Below are 16,912 nucleotides of genomic sequence, written 5' to 3'. Positions count from 1 at the left end.
TGAGAGAAACCAGCTTCACTTATCAAGGCACATACAGCTGGGGAAGAGGAGGGAAGTATACAGTGATACCCAATATAGTACACACTTCCAGCTTCCATTCACTGTGGGGCTAGACCTCCCTGCTGCAAAACAGCTTTGTTGTTAATAACCTTAAATCATTCCCTTCTGCTATGAATTTTCTTTATTGTTATGGGTCTGCATAAACTTTTAACATCCACAACACTGTGGCAATGAGTTCTACAGCTGAATTATGCTGAGTGAAAGTACCTCGGAGCAGTTGTTTTGAACCTGCTTCATTAATTTTGGTACCCTTTGAGCTTGTACTATTAGTGAGGGAACTGTTTCATTCCCTAGTCACGTTCTCTTTATGCTGCAGATTTTTATAACATTTTAACATATTCCTTCTCCTCCAGATCCCTTTCTTCACACTGAGAAGCCTTTATCTTTTATCTCCTTTGAATTTCACTTTAACATCATTATTTTTTCCCTGCATGGAGTGGTTTCCATGGTTTTGATTCTCTTTCTTTCTCTTGTGCCATCACCATTATGAGTTTATCTAGGGCACTCGGTGCCCAGCCAGAGCTTAGGTGATGTTATATGGGTCCTAAAGCAGACAGCTGAGGTGTCACAGATGGAGGTGAGGTGGTCTGGTGAAGGTTCTGCAAATCCTTCTATCATAAAATCATAGAATGACCTGGGTTGAAGGGATTACAAAGATCATCTGTTTTCAACCTCCCTGCTGTGTGCAGGGTCACCAACCACCAGACCAGCCTGCCTAGAGCCACATCTCCATTGTAGCTGGAGTTTAGTTCAATTGTGCTGATGAGAAACAGCAAACTTTTATCACTTCTTTTTCCAGTTATTATTTCTGAATATTCTGATATGCACAAGCGTCAGAACATGCAGCCCACTGGGGTCTTGATGCTCAAAGCCACCAGGAAAAAAAGAAATTATATGCTTTCGTTTTTCTAACAATCAGATACTTATCCTACTGAACCTTCTCCTTTTCTCTATTAGCTCTTTAAGTTTCTGTTTTGATGGCCTTTGTCAAAGGCAGATTGAAAAATCCAAGAAGATGATGTTATTTTCCTCGATGCCTTTTAACAGCTTCTTAGCACTTAATGACATCTCAGTATAAAAGCTGTGTTGACTCTACACCTAATGCAGTGATTTCTCAGTTTGCCTATTAATTCTTCACTTTATTATGCTGTCACTTTGCCCAGTACAGTCATAAAAGTCTCCTTTGCAACCAACATGATGTAAGATACTTATCTTCTACATTTTGTTTCAATGTGATTATACTGTAATAAGAAGTTGGCTTCTTCTACAAGGCAACTAGCAATAGAATACATTAAGTGCACCAAAGGAGGTTCAGGTTGGATATTAGGAAGAATTTCATCTTGTAATGCCCAGGGAAGTGGTGCAGTCACCATCTCTGGTGATGCTCAGGAAATCTGCAGATGTGACACTGAGGGATACAGTTTAGTGGGTATGGTGGGGATTGGTTGTGGTTGAACTAGATGACCATCTTAATGGTATATATATATATATATATATATATATATATATATATATGATTTATAAGTGTGTGCGTATATATATATATATACACGCACACACTTATAAATCATGCAAATACAACTTGTTCACTATACACCTTCCTTCAAAATTCTTTATCTAGAAAGATGTTAGCAATTTGCTTTGCCTTTGAGGTTGGAGGCTTTTTAATTGCGAAGGGTAGTCTTATAGGCCTTGATTAATTGGACAAAAAGCTACGTCTATTTGCAACACAATTGTTATCAGTTATAGCACCATGATATGCTTTACATATCCTGGCCATCCTTTCATTTTTGTGTCTAGGAGGGTCTGAGTACAAAAAGGAAGCTAAACAGGCACTAGTTTATGATATTACTTCCCTGAGTATAGTAAGATGAAATGCATTTCCTGCTTATTACTGAATGTCATGTTTAATGCGGTGGGTGTGAGAGCTACATCTAGGAATAATTATGGCTCATCACTTTGCAATCTTATCTGTCAATCATCTGCAAGGAATTCATGGGCTCAAAGTTATTCAGGCTGATTATTAGATTTGTCTGATTTCTAATTTCTTATTGCTTTACGGTTTTATGATACTTATTAAAGGGGTTGACATCAAAGCAAAAGATGAAGGAACAGTAGACAAGCAGCATAAGCTTCTGCTATGAGCTCTAAATACATTGAACTTCCATTGCTGGGCTCTCAGAGTATACTCAAGTTGCAGCAGGTGTAGCAATTAGATAATCAATATGATTGGAAAGGCATTACAACAAAGGTGTTAAAACAGAAGGACCGGCACAACAGAAGGGAAGGGAGACGTTTGCTCACCTGTACCACAGAAGATGGTTGGTTTGGAATGGAAATCTATGCCAAGGAGTGGCAGTCAGCCCTTAAATGGGGTCTAAGAGAGGTGCAGCCAGGCTCCACCCCCTTCCAGCTGCACAGCTGAATTGCCTTCACCTGTGCTCCCAAGGCTGACCAGGTCCTTTCCCCAGGTGCTCAATCAGTGGTTCAGACTGTGACTCAACAGTTTCCATATAAGCAGGTCATTGCAGATTTGCAGGGACAGAAGTGATGCTAATTCTAGACTATCTATGCATTTTTCAACTCACTGATATGGAATAATCATTTTGGTTCAGGCTGATTACTGTGGGGACCATGCTAAGATGCCATGTACCTATTATTAGGATAAATACCAAGAAACAACAATGCAAGTAGATCTTTACATCACATAACTTTATTAATAATGGTCTTGAATCTGTCGCACCTACCAGGTGCCTGTCATTTTTCACACTCTGCAAGACTTTCTGAAGAATAAACTAGAAAGGCGTAAAGTAGGTTGAAGCTGCTAAGACACACGTTGGTAGGTGGGTCTGTTTAGGACTTTTTTTGTGTTATTTTCTTTTAAACAGAAGTTTCTATGAATGTGTGCCAAAAGACAAAATTAAATACATTGAGAAATACAGTAGAAAGACTATATTTACAGTCAGTTATAATGGGCACTGCCAACATATCCAATAACAAAAATAAAACAAAAACTTTTTTCATGTTTCTGTCATGCCTTTTTTTTTTTTTTTTTTTTTTTTTCCCCACAGAGATTTTTTAAATATGATTTTGTTTTTTAAAAAATACAATAAGGAAATAATTACATTCTTAATATGAGAACATTATCTTACAACACACAGCCTGGGCCAATTCGTTTGAAAGTATCTTAAATGAAAGAAACCAAATACACCAAATTAAGTACTTTCCATCTGAAAAATCAAATTTCCACAATCATCTCGTTAAAAAAACACATTTGATCCCCCAAGATTATGATGTTTTCTTTAAAAAAAATCACCTATTTATTGAAAAAAGGAGTTTTTCAAAGCACCCAGTACAGTAACAAGAGTTTGAGGAAGCACAAGTATAACAGTTTCTCAAAAGACATAGAAATGCAATGGTTTAAAATACAAGATTTTTTTTTTTTTCCATTAAAAAAGTCATACTGCTCTATTGCTGACTTTGTCTGGTGATCCTGAAATCATAAAAATTTGTTGCTTTTTATATAAATTGCACAGTAACAGTACTATTAAACAAAATGGAACTTATTTCACAGCACTGGATGTGGTCTATCAAGAGGTTATTTCCAGAGTTGTTTTTTGTTGTTGTTCCATCCTTTCAAAACCTTGGCTATTATATAGAATAGATCTGTCACTAAAGGATAATTGCAGTGTTACCAATGCACTTATACTTTAGAAACATACAATTACAGTACAGGGTTGGGTGGGGAGGGGGGATGGCTTTAAGGACCCTTTGCAGGAGGACAGGTGAAAGGGGATGGAAGATAGAACATCAACACTGGGTAAGTAAGACTGACTCAAAGAAATTGATTCTGATTACTTTTGATTACTCTGCATTACTTGATGTGGCACCACTTAATGGCGACTGTAACATCCTTGCAAATGTTGACTAGAAGCCTAATTTGCATTATAAATATGTACAGATATAAAATAAATATTTATTGAAATATACAAATAAATAACTTAATTTGAAATAATAAGCCTAAATGAACTTACTTTTGCTTCAAATTTATTTCTGCTAAATGATATGGGAACTTGATACTGCTTAGTCCATAGTCATACAGTATGGAATGTGCTCTCCACTTATAGAGTTAATAAGTAAGCGGACCTAAACTAATATAAAACACAATATATATCCTGGTTTCATAGAAAACCACACCGATATTTGTTTCCTATTATATTTGCATTCTCGTGGCACTTTGTGCAAAGCATGGTCCCAAGACGCAAAGAGCCTTTTCTAATTTTGAGCCCATTTCTCCTCTGCTAAGGTCAATGAGATCCCTAGCTGCATTTGGGAACAGGATTTAGCCCTTGTACGTGGACTATTATGGACCCACTTTTCAAAAGCACTTGGCATGCATGGTGGCCTGACTGGAGGGAGCTGCCATGTGCTGGGACTTTCTGACAGCTCAGTGCTGTGGCCCTGGGCTTACTGATCCAAACAGCCCCCAGCAACAGGAATTCCTCTGATGCACCAGGTCAGGAATGAGCTGAATGCTCAGCTGACCACATCAGCTGTCACAGCCTGTGTAGGCCTCAGGACGTACAGCTCTTCCTAAAGAGCAGAGGCAACCTATAGGCCTGGGCCATAAAGAGATTTTCTATCATTGATAACTACTACATTGCCAGCTTCAGTGATTTTAATTGCAAGTTGTAACCATCTATCAAGATTCCAGCCCTAACTTCTCTTATTATCTCAAAATATGAGTAGCATTTCAATTTTTTATATTACTTTTCTTATTTTCACAGTTGAGGAGAAAAATCTTGAGAACATGATTGAAGGCTCTCCAGAAGCTTAAAAAAAAAAAAAAGGCAAAGAGAATAAAACCCACAATTCATTACATGTTTTTTTCTCTCTGTTTTATGGGAACCTTGAAATTTTAAAGGGCTTCAGCTTGCAATTTAATGCATGTGATTTCACAGGAGAGACAGGGATAGAGACAAAGATGAACAGATTTCTATAATGTTACAGGCTAAGATACTATTTCCTAGTAGTCAGACTTCTGTCTGAGAAAATCCCCAATTCTTTGTAAAAATGTTTATAAAAGAGCCTTAAAATTATCATCCTTTCAGTCTTGTCTTCCTCTAAAATAACAGCTGAGGTCTGAAAAGTTGAAGAAAATGAAGTACAGCAGTGTTCTATAACAATATAGTATTGTTAAACTTGAGTTAAGAAAACAAGACTGACCTCAGAAGCTATTCTGAGTTGCCATGATCAGTTGAGGATTAATTTCAATTACATTTCTTTTTAAAAAAAGTATAGAAATGAAGCTCTAACTAAAAATACCTGTTTGCCTTCTAACAAAATCAGAAACGAATCTCTGCTAGACAACAAGACTTGTGAAAATGCCTGGTGCCTCAGAATAAAGCTAACGTACTAAAGTGGATTTTCTTCAATGTGTGGCAGCTTTTTATTGCCCAATGACAAAAACGTCTGTCTTAAAAAGTTTTCACAGCTGAGTTGTGTCATTTCACTGTCTCTCACTGCCATCAAGGCAGTGGCTGTGATGAACTTCCCACTTCCCAGTCCAAGCAAGTTGTGCCATTCATGTGAAGCCATTTCTTCAGTTTTCTTTTGCCACATGGACCACTAATAGTGACATGACCACTTGGCTCAGCTACCTCTGTGGCATGCAGAGCTCTCCAAAGCAGTGTTACCTGCAAGAGTACTTATCTGAAATGAGTTCACATCTATCTTAAATAATGCACCAGTCTTCAGTGCTGTTCAGGCCATCTGATGCAATGTAATTCACATTGCTGGTCTATATTGTTTCAGCAAAATAAACTACCAATTGCAACTATATGCCTCTTTTTACTTACTATGGTTGGTTTGCTTTTTGGTTTCCATTTGTGTTACCAGTGAAGCTGGAAATAAAGAGTTATAGGTAATAAAAAGGGGCACATGTAGTTACACAGCAATACAGTAGAGGGAATACAGGCAAATTAGCGCCAAGCTACCATTAACTGAATTACCAAATCTCTTATGTTGCATCACTTGATACACTGGATGAGTCCTTTGCAGCCTATGTTGTGGTCCATAATAGGTAAGGCCTTTATGGAAAGTGAGTGGTTCTGCTGTACTTATGTTCCATTTTTCATTTCCCATTCCTGGAAGGGGGGAAAGAAAGATATGGAAAATGTTAGAGAAATCAAGATATTTCACTGATATCATCAGATCTGCTAAGCCAAAGCCAGCTGAGATCAGTAACAGTTTTTCCACTGACTCTACTGGATTCAGCAGTTAGTTCTCAAATCAGTTAGAAAATGCTAAAAAGTATGTCCTGATACAGTCAGTTTCCACCCACCACCCCATTCAACTACATGTGGAAACTTTTTTCTAGAGCTTCCTATATGACTTATGTGAGAGAGTAGCACGCATTCAATACCTGTTACAGCTTACACCAAGTGATTGCTATTCTCTTCCATTATTTTATTTTATTTATTCATTTTTTTTTTGCAAAATTCCTGATAGACATATTTATATGACAAAAAAAAAACAAACAAACAAAAAAAAAACCAACAAAACAAAAAAAAAACACCATAAAGTAAATAAAATAGTTAACACTACATTTGTTTCCAATATGCAGAATCCAAGTTGATTTATTGCTCATTAAATCTAAGAAATCGCTTTGCTTTTCTATACCTCAGTTTCCCTGCCTCTTAGCTAAGGATAATGAATCTTACCTATCACTGCAAATCATGCAACCTATAATGCATTCATTCATGTATTTCAAAGAAAAGTACTGCTACTGCAATTTCTTATCATAGAATCCTTAGAGTTGGGGGGAACTTTAGAGGTCATCCAGTCCAACTCCCCTGCAACAGGCACATCCACAGACAGCTGCATCAGGTTGTCCAGGGCACAATACAACCCCACCTTGAAAGTCTCCATGGATGAAGAATCTACCATATCTCTGGGCAGCCTGTGCCAGTGCCTCACCATCCCCACTGTAAAAAAAACAACAATCTTTTTCCTTATATCCAACCTAAATCTCCTCTCTTTAAGCTTGAAGCCATTTCCATTTGTTCTGTCACCACAGACCCTGCTAAAGAGTCTGTCCCCTCCTTCCTGTAGCTCCCCCTTAGATACTGAAAGACCGCTATCAGGTCACTTCAGAACTTTCTCTTCACTAGGCTGAACAGCCCCAGCTGTCTCAGCCTGTCTTCATAGAGAGGTGTTCCACCACTTGGATCATTTCTGTGGCCCTTCTCTGGATGTTCTCCAACAGCTCCATGTTTCTCCAGTACTGAGGACTCCTCATCTGGATGCAATACCCAGGTGAGGCCTCACCAGCACAGAGCAGAGGGGCAGTATCACCTCCCCCGCCCTTCTAGCCAGGCTTCTTTTGATACAGCCCAAGATACAGTTGTTTTTTTGTGGCTGAGATAACACATTGCTGGCTCATGTCCAGCTTCCCATCCACAATAACCCACAGATCTTTTCCAGCCAGGCCGCACTCCATCCTTTCATCCCCTGGCTTGTATTGGTAGTGGATGTTGCCTCAACCCAGGTGCAAGACCTTGTATTTGCATTTGTTGAACCTCATGAGATTCACCTGGTCCCACTGCTGAAGCCTGTGTAGGTCCCTCTAGACCACCCCCCACAGCTTGGTGTCATCAGCAAACTTGCTGAGGATGCACTTGATTCCACTTCTTCTGCTACATAAATGAAAAATCACAGTGAGATTGCTATAGCTAAACACCTCATTAAATCAAACTTGTGGATATTGATTTGGCTGATAGCTACAGTACTTCCCAATAACACACTGGAGCAGAGGACATAAAGAAGGCTGGGCTCAGCCTATTATATCTATAACGTACCAACTCCCTGAATCACATCCATGCAGAGATCAGGAAATAACGAAGCTCTAAAGGAGTTGAAGTAATCTCTATGGAACCATCCCACAGCTGCTCGCAGCCAGGAACAGGGGTCTACAAATTCCTCTCCCAGCCATCGACTCTGCAGAGATGTTCTGCAGGCAGCTTGCTAACTTGGCTCTTGAGCTGAATTCCTGAGTTTAATGCTCATTCCACGTTATTTAAGAGCTCTAGCTGAGAACTTTTATTTATATATGTAAATATCTGTTTCTGCTGTTGAAAATGGTAAAAGCATTAGCTTGGCTAAACAGCTCTATGATCCTGACACAGTATAAAACACCACCAAAAATCACAGTTGGTGGCTTTAGAAATGCAGGAAAAATAAGTTTACTGTATATATTTTTTGTTACACTTGGGTGGCTTTTTTATTTATTTATTTTTCCCATTGAAAAGGTAATTTTATTAAAGTAGAATACATTTTTAACATTGGATTTAATTTCAACTATGACAAACCTAAATTTAAAACACAGTATGGATGAACTCTAGATTACTTTTTAAAACGGATGTTAAATATATATTCTCTATGTCTATGCTGCCAAAGCTCTAAAGGAAGTCCTTGGCTGTGCAACTGGGAAGAGCGTTTTTTTTTAAAGAAGTGTTAAATAAGCCTTGAAAGCAGCAGCTTCTTTTGCAGGTGCAGAAGGAATGTCTGTTGGTTTCCATTGCTCCTGCAGGTTCAATTCGATGAAAGAATGTTTAAGTCAACACTGACAACCTGACTGGGTGCTGGGAAACCAGAAGACTTCATTTTTGTCTCTAAAACCTGAACATAAGCAAAATGTAAGCTGCTGAAATCCACCAGCACATCAGTTTTGTGAACAAATCGGAAGTAAACATTGCAGTTTCCTTGTAGCCTATTAAAATTTGTTTCTAGAATGTCAGGTGACATATTAAACTTGCTTAAATAATCATTTTATTCTTGCACACCAAGTATATTGAGAGTGTATCACTTAACTAGCAATGCCAATGCAAACTGAGCTTTTCCACATTTTACTACACTCCTTCCTGCAACATAGATTAACAAAATCACAGTTCCTTCTGATTGCCCCAAAATACACATCTTTTTCTTAAAAAAATAAACAAAACCAAAAAGCACACTAAAAACATAGTAAAAAAAAAAAAGATGTTATAGGAAAAGCTAAACAAAAAAAATCCAGCATCAGAGAAGGGTGCAGTGCTCCAGGGCTGCTGAGCTCAACAGTAACAAGAGGGTGGCTGCAAACAAAAGAGTGGCTGGTGACAGGCTCAGCATCCTGGTGCAAGGAAAAGAGTGAAAAGAGAGGCATTCAGTGCATAGTAGAGAGTGAAAAAAAAAAACCCACAACATTTTGAATGCTTATACAACCATAATGTTGGGAGACTTGCCAGCTGCTGAAGACACAAGTGTTAGCACGGATGTGAAATCCGTTTCACTCCCACACATTGCACTGACATGCATGCACAGAGAGCCAAGTTCTGCTCCCAGATACTCACGTGTGACTCCTTTTGTCTAGCCACATCTATAAGGCCTGGGCTCACTCATAACTGCAAAAGGCCAGAAGAATTGAGAGCCAAATTCCACCCTCGCATATGCACATTTAACGCCCACTGAAAGGCGGGTGTGCTGCAGATGCATACCTGATGGCAGGATTTGGCTGCTGCTCCTGGCGAATGGGCTGAGCACAGCTTGGGTTGCACTGTCTAATTCAGCAAAATTTCATTGTTAATATTTAGTGCATGAGGTTTTCAGGAAGAAACTGCTAAAGCTGAACTAGATACTTTGAGTTATTTTTCCCAGGGTGGGAAACGCACTTAGTAGCTCTATAGCCATTCAGATTAGCCTCATCTTATATTCATGATTCCCCTCCAACAGGACTTGGCCAACCTATTGTGCCACCCAAAGTGCAGTGATACTGAACGGCACAGCAGGACTTTGTCTATATGGTATAAGCTGAACATAAAAATGAAATACAGCTGTAAAGTATTCTTTACACCAACACTGTTCACGTTTTTATAGGTTTCTCCAGATCTAAAGATTAAATGTGCCTGACCAGTCTGTAGCACTTGCAAAACAAATCCATGCTGGTTTTTGTCAGGACTGTGCTCTAACTGCTAGATACATTTCCCCGGTAATGCTGTGCTAACAATGCAAATCTAAAACAAAATGTGTAGTTAGAGATGATATCTTAATGAGACAAATTTATAGCATAACTGGAGTCCAAAGATAAGCTTTAGGGTGCACAAATTCCAAGTATGAAATAGAAACATCAAACTTCAAAGTTAATAAGAATTGAAACAAATCACTCCCAGTTTAATTATTCTTAGCTGAATGTAAATGAACCAGGCCAACTGACATAAAAGGCTACTGATGCCCATGGCAAAGAGGGAGGAAGCTGTGGAAGGCTGGTGGAAACACATTCACATAAAGTACAGCAGGAAAATTAATTCACTGCAATATTGAGAGCCTAATGGCAGCTGGAAGAGACATGGGGAAACAATAAGATGAGTCATGGAACCAAATAATCTGTTGAGCTGATGATTTTTAATTATCTACAACATTTATGTGCCAGCCTTATGCTCAGATAATGTAAATATGTTTTATTAATGAATACTGTGACTGCAACTACCTTGTATAATGTTTTATTACTTTGCAAAAAGAAAGGGATGGCACAGAAACAGCTGCCTATGATTATTATTGCTTATAATTACAATTAGAAGTGAACTGCCCAAACAACAAAAGTGTGAGCCAGTGCTACTTCAGTCATCCTTACTTATGTGCTGCCCACATACTTATGTTCTATTGCAAGTGTAGGCCACAAGAATGGTCAAGCAAATCTCACAGAATATAAAGCATAAAAATTAAAAAATCTGTAACAGTACAACAGGAATGCAAACTTCAGCCTGGTACGTGCTGAATTAAATTAAACTGATTTCGACTCTAAATGCATTTTAAGAGTAGGTAAATTGCACAATGCATTTCCAGTTACTATAGTGAAGAATCTGTTCTTGTACAGCTGGCAAAGATCAGCCCTGATATTGTGTTCCCTCAGAACTGTGAGCTCCCAGCCACATTTCAGCTATGCAGCTTAGTGTAACTTAATGAATTATGGATGGACTATCTACTCCACACACCACTTTCCTTGCAAATTAAACTTCGAAAGGAACAAAGAGAGAAGTGGAATTAAATCTGCCTGATTAAGTATGTCAATTAATCTACAAATCCTTTCCCCAAATCACCCCTGTCTTGAGGACAGCATTTATAAAGTATATATGGAGTAATCTTGATATGGCACTGCCACTTCTGAAAGCTAAACTTCATGCACAGAAAAAGAGCTAGTATTTCCCTTTCTCCCTCTCTCATCTCTCAAATCATCATAAACATGATTTATTATTATTTTTTTAAGTAAGTAAGAGAAAGGACAGAGAAAGAAAACTATACATAAGTCTTCTCACCTTTGCTTTTCTAAGTACGTGCCCCCGACATGGAGAATTATTTGATGAGGGAGGTCGCTTCAGAGCTGCTGCACTGTTCACAGGTATTGAGCACTCGGTGTCACTGGTATCACAGCTGGAGATTGGAGAGTTTTCCAAAGTTCGATGCTTGAAAATTGGAGACTAATAAAGAGTGAAAACCCGACACTGAGTTACCTTCAAGAAGTCACATAGTCAATACTGCTTAGACTTAGAAATGCAGAAACTACTTTTAAAGAAATTGTATTCATGATGATGATGAATAAATAAAAAAGGAGTTAGAACAAAAATAGAGTGTATATTCTCTGATGAAAGTTCATTTTCTGTAATAAAACAACAATGGGCAATTGGGAGGGTTGGACACATGCCTCCTCAATCACTGTGATACAGATACCCAGCTGCTTCAGCCAGGATACCATACTCCATCACCAATGTGTAGGATGCAGCCATTGCTAAGGGTGACAGTGTAACCAAAACAAGTAGGTCTCAGACACTGCATGATAGTATGGTGCATTTGAATCTCTTCTTGGGAATGGGAAATGTCTCAGTTTGTGCTCCTACAACCCCCGAGGACAAGGGGGAGCTTGCTTTTGTGTGTTATCCTAACAGAAATATTAAGTGCATTTATACGACTTGTGATTCCCTTCTACTTGTTCACCATTGCTCTAGAAAATATACCATACAGAGATGAAGAATAAAGGTAATGCAGATAAAAAAACAACTATTCTATTCTTATTTCATGTGCTTAATAAACCTTTTGAAAACTCTGACTTCCCACTTATTTTAATGCAGCCTTCCTAGCCTGTGTTCTTGGGATCTGCATACCTGTGGGCTTGATGTTCCTGATTTGGGCTCAATAGCCAAGCCCAGTGTGATGCCACCAGCCAGGGCTTTCTTAAGGCTCTCCTTCACCTCAGTCAGTTCTAGCTCCAGGTTTACACGCTCAGCCTCCTTTGCCTTACATTCTTCTTCCAGCTTCTTTAACTTGTCTTCAAGAATCACTTGGGTCTTCCTGCCTGTCATCCACAGTGATGTTGTTATTTCAACAGGAAGCTTTAATTGACACTTCTGCAAAGATTATTTTCTTTCTTTCCTTCTTTCTTTTTCTTTTTTTTTTTTTTACAGGGCTCCAAAAATCACTGACTTCACAAGAATGTTGCATAATTTGCAAAGTACATTTATCACGTAAAAGTTTAGCGACGGGAACCAAATGATTCTTTCAGGCTCTTTCCCAGATTTGAAGTCTAATTGCAAATCAATGGTATTGCTATTTTTCCATGCAATGAAAACATAATTAGCTAGCCACAATAAAATTATTCCCATATTATGCTTGCCTTACATATGCGTAACTATCATTTCATAGATGTGTGTGTATATATGTATACACACATTCATACACAATTTGTGTATGTAAAAAAAATAAATACAGATATTACAGACAATAATTTAACATCAAGACCAAATTTCACCTCTTCATCACAGAATGTTAGGCTGCTTGGATAATCAGATCTACCACACGCAGGACTGAGCATAGAAAAGCACCTCATACCAGCATTGACTTCAATGGCAGCACGTAGATCTTTCCTCTCTTTTCGGAGCTGGGCCAGCCTATTCCGCAGCGCTTCTTTCCTCTTCAGCAGTTCCTCTTCTTTGCTCTGTAACCTCTTTGCATCGGCCTCCACACGATTCTTGCCATATTTGTACTGTTCAGCATCTGTATATATTAGATGGTAATTATTTCCTTCCTTCCTTCCTTCCTTCCTTCCTTCCTTCCTTCCTTCCTTCCTTCCTTCCTTCCTTCCTTCCTTCCTTCCTTCCTTCCTTCCTTCCTTCCTTCCTTCCTTCCTTCCTTCCTTCCTTCCTTCCTTCCTTCCTTCCTTCCTTCCTTCCTTCCTTCCTTCCTTCCTTCCTTCCTTCCTTCCTTCCTTCCTTCCTTCCTTCCTTCCTTCCTTCCTTCCTTCCTTCCTTCCTTCCTTCCTTCCTTCCTTTCTTTCTTTCCTTTCTTTCTTTCCTTTCTTTCTTTTCTTTCTCCCGTAGAAACACTTTCTTTTCCTGGCTCACATATATGTGTTCTAATTTATTTCACAGACACTTTTATACCTCTGCTCTTGTTGCAACTCAAAGGAAATAGGTCACCCCACGGCTTGTCTGCATATCTGAAGGCCGTCGATTGTACCTAAGCCATTCCTGACAAACAGCTGCCTAACCAGTTTAAGTCAGTCTTTGGTAACTGAGGTGTCTTTTCTCCAACAATGTACTCCAATGTTAACTGTCTTCTGTAGTTGGAAAGACAGGTTTTTTTATCCTAAAACCTATTTTTTTTATATTATCATTTAAATCCATGACTCCTTAAAAATTTACCAAGGAGTCAAAAAGTCACATTCAATCCTTCACTAGCAGAAGCCAAATTTTGGAATCCATATCTTAAAAATTACAACTACAGCTCTTTGTTACCTTTTCTTCTATATGGAAAACTATCTCTGTTAGGACTGCTTTTAATTAATAAAAAATTGAGGGTTGGAAATTTGACAAGTCTTTTTGTATTTTCATTTCTTCCTATAAAATTTCTTTCCTGAACCTCAATCTCAGAAAGGATGTACTCATATTACCTACAGGCAATCCATCTGCCCAGAGGAATCCATATTCTGAACTTGCTCCTTACGGTCTGAAATCTCATCTCTCTAAGGAAGCTTTTGAGCTGCACATTTGTTTTCATTATTTTGTTATATCTTTTTCATTAGAGATAAGAGTAATTCTTCTTATGGGCACCACGATGTTCTCATGTCTTTCCTAGCTTCTCTCTCTACTCTTCCCACAGGAATACAAAATTACCCTCCACTCCAAATGAGGAATCATTACTAATTTTTTTCCTTCTGCTCTTATGGCTTTTTGCAGCCACAGAGATCTATTTATCATTCTTCACATCATGGCATGGCTGGAGTAATAATGAGTCACTAATGCACAGATTATCTCCTATTCAGTCTCCTTCCCAGACTCTCAGATACTGAAGAACTATAGTGGCTTTTCATTTTGTTTATGAAGAAGAGAGCTGTTTTGAGCACCCCCATAATTCCATTCACAGTGGTAGCAGTGAGAAGATATACTTACTGGATGCTGTGCGCTTCACACATGACACTGATTCAGGTTTCTTCGGTTGGCTATTTAATGTTCTCACTTTTCCACTGACCCCGTTAGCAGTTGCAGGAGGTTTCTTGCCTTTGAACTGTTTAAAAACAAATGTATAAATGGGCCTCAGCCACTCCTGTGCCACTTGCATGGCAGTCATTCCTTCATCAAGGGCAAATCTTGACACAAAGCTGCCTGCTCAGGGAGCCTTAATAGACTGTATTGATCCAGCTGGAGACAAAGCATTCTCCAGGGATTTGGTCTCTGAGAGCAGCCTGCTCAACATGATCCCAGAAGGGAAATCACCAGGAATCACAAATTAATAAGGGGATGAACACCCCATTTCAAGTGGCATTGTGGTTTCCAAATTATTTGAATGTCAGGCATTTACTATACTAGTATAGCCACTGTGAGGCAGAATAGTTTTGCCTTATAGTAATTTCATACAGTAAAGATTCTTGAAACACAGCTTTTTCAACATTGATTGCCCTCAGAAAGATTCAACATGGTTTGCCGCAACAAAAATTCAACGCTTTCTTGTTAACTATGTATGTACATATATACATATACTATATCAGTATGTGGTACATGTGTTTTTGTTTCAAAATGATTCAGTTGCTACACATTTTTGAATGTTAAGAGTTAACACATTATTTTCTATTCTATGACTGCAAGCTTCTAAAAAATTTTCTTGTTAAAAAAAATGAACCCATGGATAAAATACACTGTGCTGCCAACTCCTCACATTTCCACCTAGACTGTGTTAGCCAAGCACATCTGTGCCCTGGCATCTTGATCAGCTCCTTTGAAAACCTTCAGAGGACTCAAAAGAAAGTGGAATGAGAAGCCTGATGCAGCAGACCAAGGTCAGGAAGAAAATAACAGGCAGTAATTTATATATGATGCATATTGTATAATTTAGTATATATATATATATATATTCACATTATACATAGTCATAGCATATATAATATGTAGCTTAACCATTCCAGATATGTAAACTTGCTGTCACAACCAAGTCATATTTCACTTTCAATGCTACTTCTTTTTCTTTATAATTTTTAAGTCACAACTTCATGCCAAGGAGATAGAAGGAAGCTACATATGCGTTCAGGTTAAGCATGGAAGGCCACATCTATCTTCTTGGTACTAGCTACAATCTGCAAATCATCAAGAGTTCATGGGAAAGCCTTGCCCACATGCCATTTGGCAAAACTGAGCACTTCAGTGCTCAGACTGACTGAAATAGCCCAACGTCCTTAATATAACCATCAGATAAACAGAACAGCCAAAAAAATAAAAAGTGTTGTCAAGTATTAAAAGTACAGTACCTGCGAGACAGATCCCCTCCCCACAGCAGAGGTATTAGTGACAGACTGAGCAGAAGACAGATTGGATGAGACAGGGTGTTTGTAATGGTTAGAGGAGAGTTTGTCAGTAGATAACCTATTGGTTTTCCTGTCAGCTGGCGGATAGCGCGCAAAGATTTTTGGAGACGGCAAGTTATCGTACAGGCCTGCGTTATCATAAAGCATTTCTTCTCCCATGTTCCTGCTACGAGAAGAAGGAAAGCCATCTTCTGGTTCCCACTGCAATACACACACTTTGGCAGTTAGTAAACAATACACCATGCAGAACCTGAGTGAAATTAAAACATTAGTAAGATTTCTGACCATAGCAAGCCCTCCACATTTGGCAAGCTTACGCTTACTGCTTATACTTGAAGCTAACTACTCAGAAAGGTGGCAGAAGACACAGCATGGAAAGGAAGCATTGCATTACATTGCTCATAGTCTTTGCATTTTCCATCTCATGAGAAAGCTGATGCTATCCTATAATCCTTCCTACTCACAGACTGTATCATCAGTTGTTAACTCAGCACTGAGGGGGCACAAGGAGAATGTGCTAACAGGGGGACCCTCATGGGCTGCACAGATGAAACTGTGGGATTACATCTGATACGTGAGTTGTTAAAAGTAATAATGCCTAACAGCTAGCAGAGGCCAAAAGGTTTTTTTTTTTACTTTTTTTTTAATTTATTTTTTTTTTAGGCTATGTGTCTTTGCAGTGAATACCAGCTGCTGGTATGCTAGTATTACATTCTCTTTGCTGGAAGATTATCATTCTGAGCTAACTATCTAAAATAACTACAGATCACCTCCCCCCCCTTTTTTTTTTTTTTTTTCTCTCTTTCTTTCAGAAAAATGGAAAGCTCAACAACAATACTCCAGTGATTCATTCAATTAATCTTAAAAGAAACCATGGGCCTGGTTGCCAAATATCCTTCCTTAATCCATCCTGGCTGTGGCAGTATGCTACTCATACAAAGGCTTGAGTGCATCCAAGAACTGCATACACAC

General features: G+C 38.6%; 1 protein-coding gene across 2 annotated transcripts in view; it reads right to left on the bottom strand.

Annotated features, from left to right (window-relative positions):
- Window positions 1–2,753: 2,753 nt before the first annotated feature.
- The window catches only part of AFAP1 (actin filament associated protein 1), a 104,746-nt gene continuing 90,587 nt past the window's right edge, over window positions 2,754–16,912 (bottom strand). Inside the window, exons 13-18 of one of the 2 annotated variants that reach the window (XM_072336074.1) lie at window positions 15,884–16,141; window positions 14,535–14,649; window positions 12,976–13,140; window positions 12,252–12,442; window positions 11,409–11,570; window positions 2,754–6,206 (exon numbers count right to left, since the gene is read on the bottom strand). In XM_072336074.1, coding sequence (XP_072192175.1) covers window positions 6,180–6,206; window positions 11,409–11,570; window positions 12,252–12,442; window positions 12,976–13,140; window positions 14,535–14,649; window positions 15,884–16,141 — 918 coding nt within the window. In that variant the 3' untranslated portion in view covers window positions 2,754–6,179. The remainder of the gene's footprint in view (window positions 6,207–11,408; window positions 11,571–12,251; window positions 12,443–12,975; window positions 13,141–14,534; window positions 14,650–15,883; window positions 16,142–16,912) is intronic. The other variant, XM_072336073.1, reaches the window with a different exon arrangement.

The sequence above is a fragment of the Excalfactoria chinensis genome, chromosome 4 (assembly GCF_039878825.1).
Source record: "Excalfactoria chinensis isolate bCotChi1 chromosome 4, bCotChi1.hap2, whole genome shotgun sequence".
In the NCBI taxonomy this organism is placed as follows: domain Eukaryota; kingdom Metazoa; phylum Chordata; class Aves; order Galliformes; family Phasianidae; genus Excalfactoria; species Excalfactoria chinensis.
This window is presented reverse-complemented; position numbering and strand designations above follow the sequence as displayed.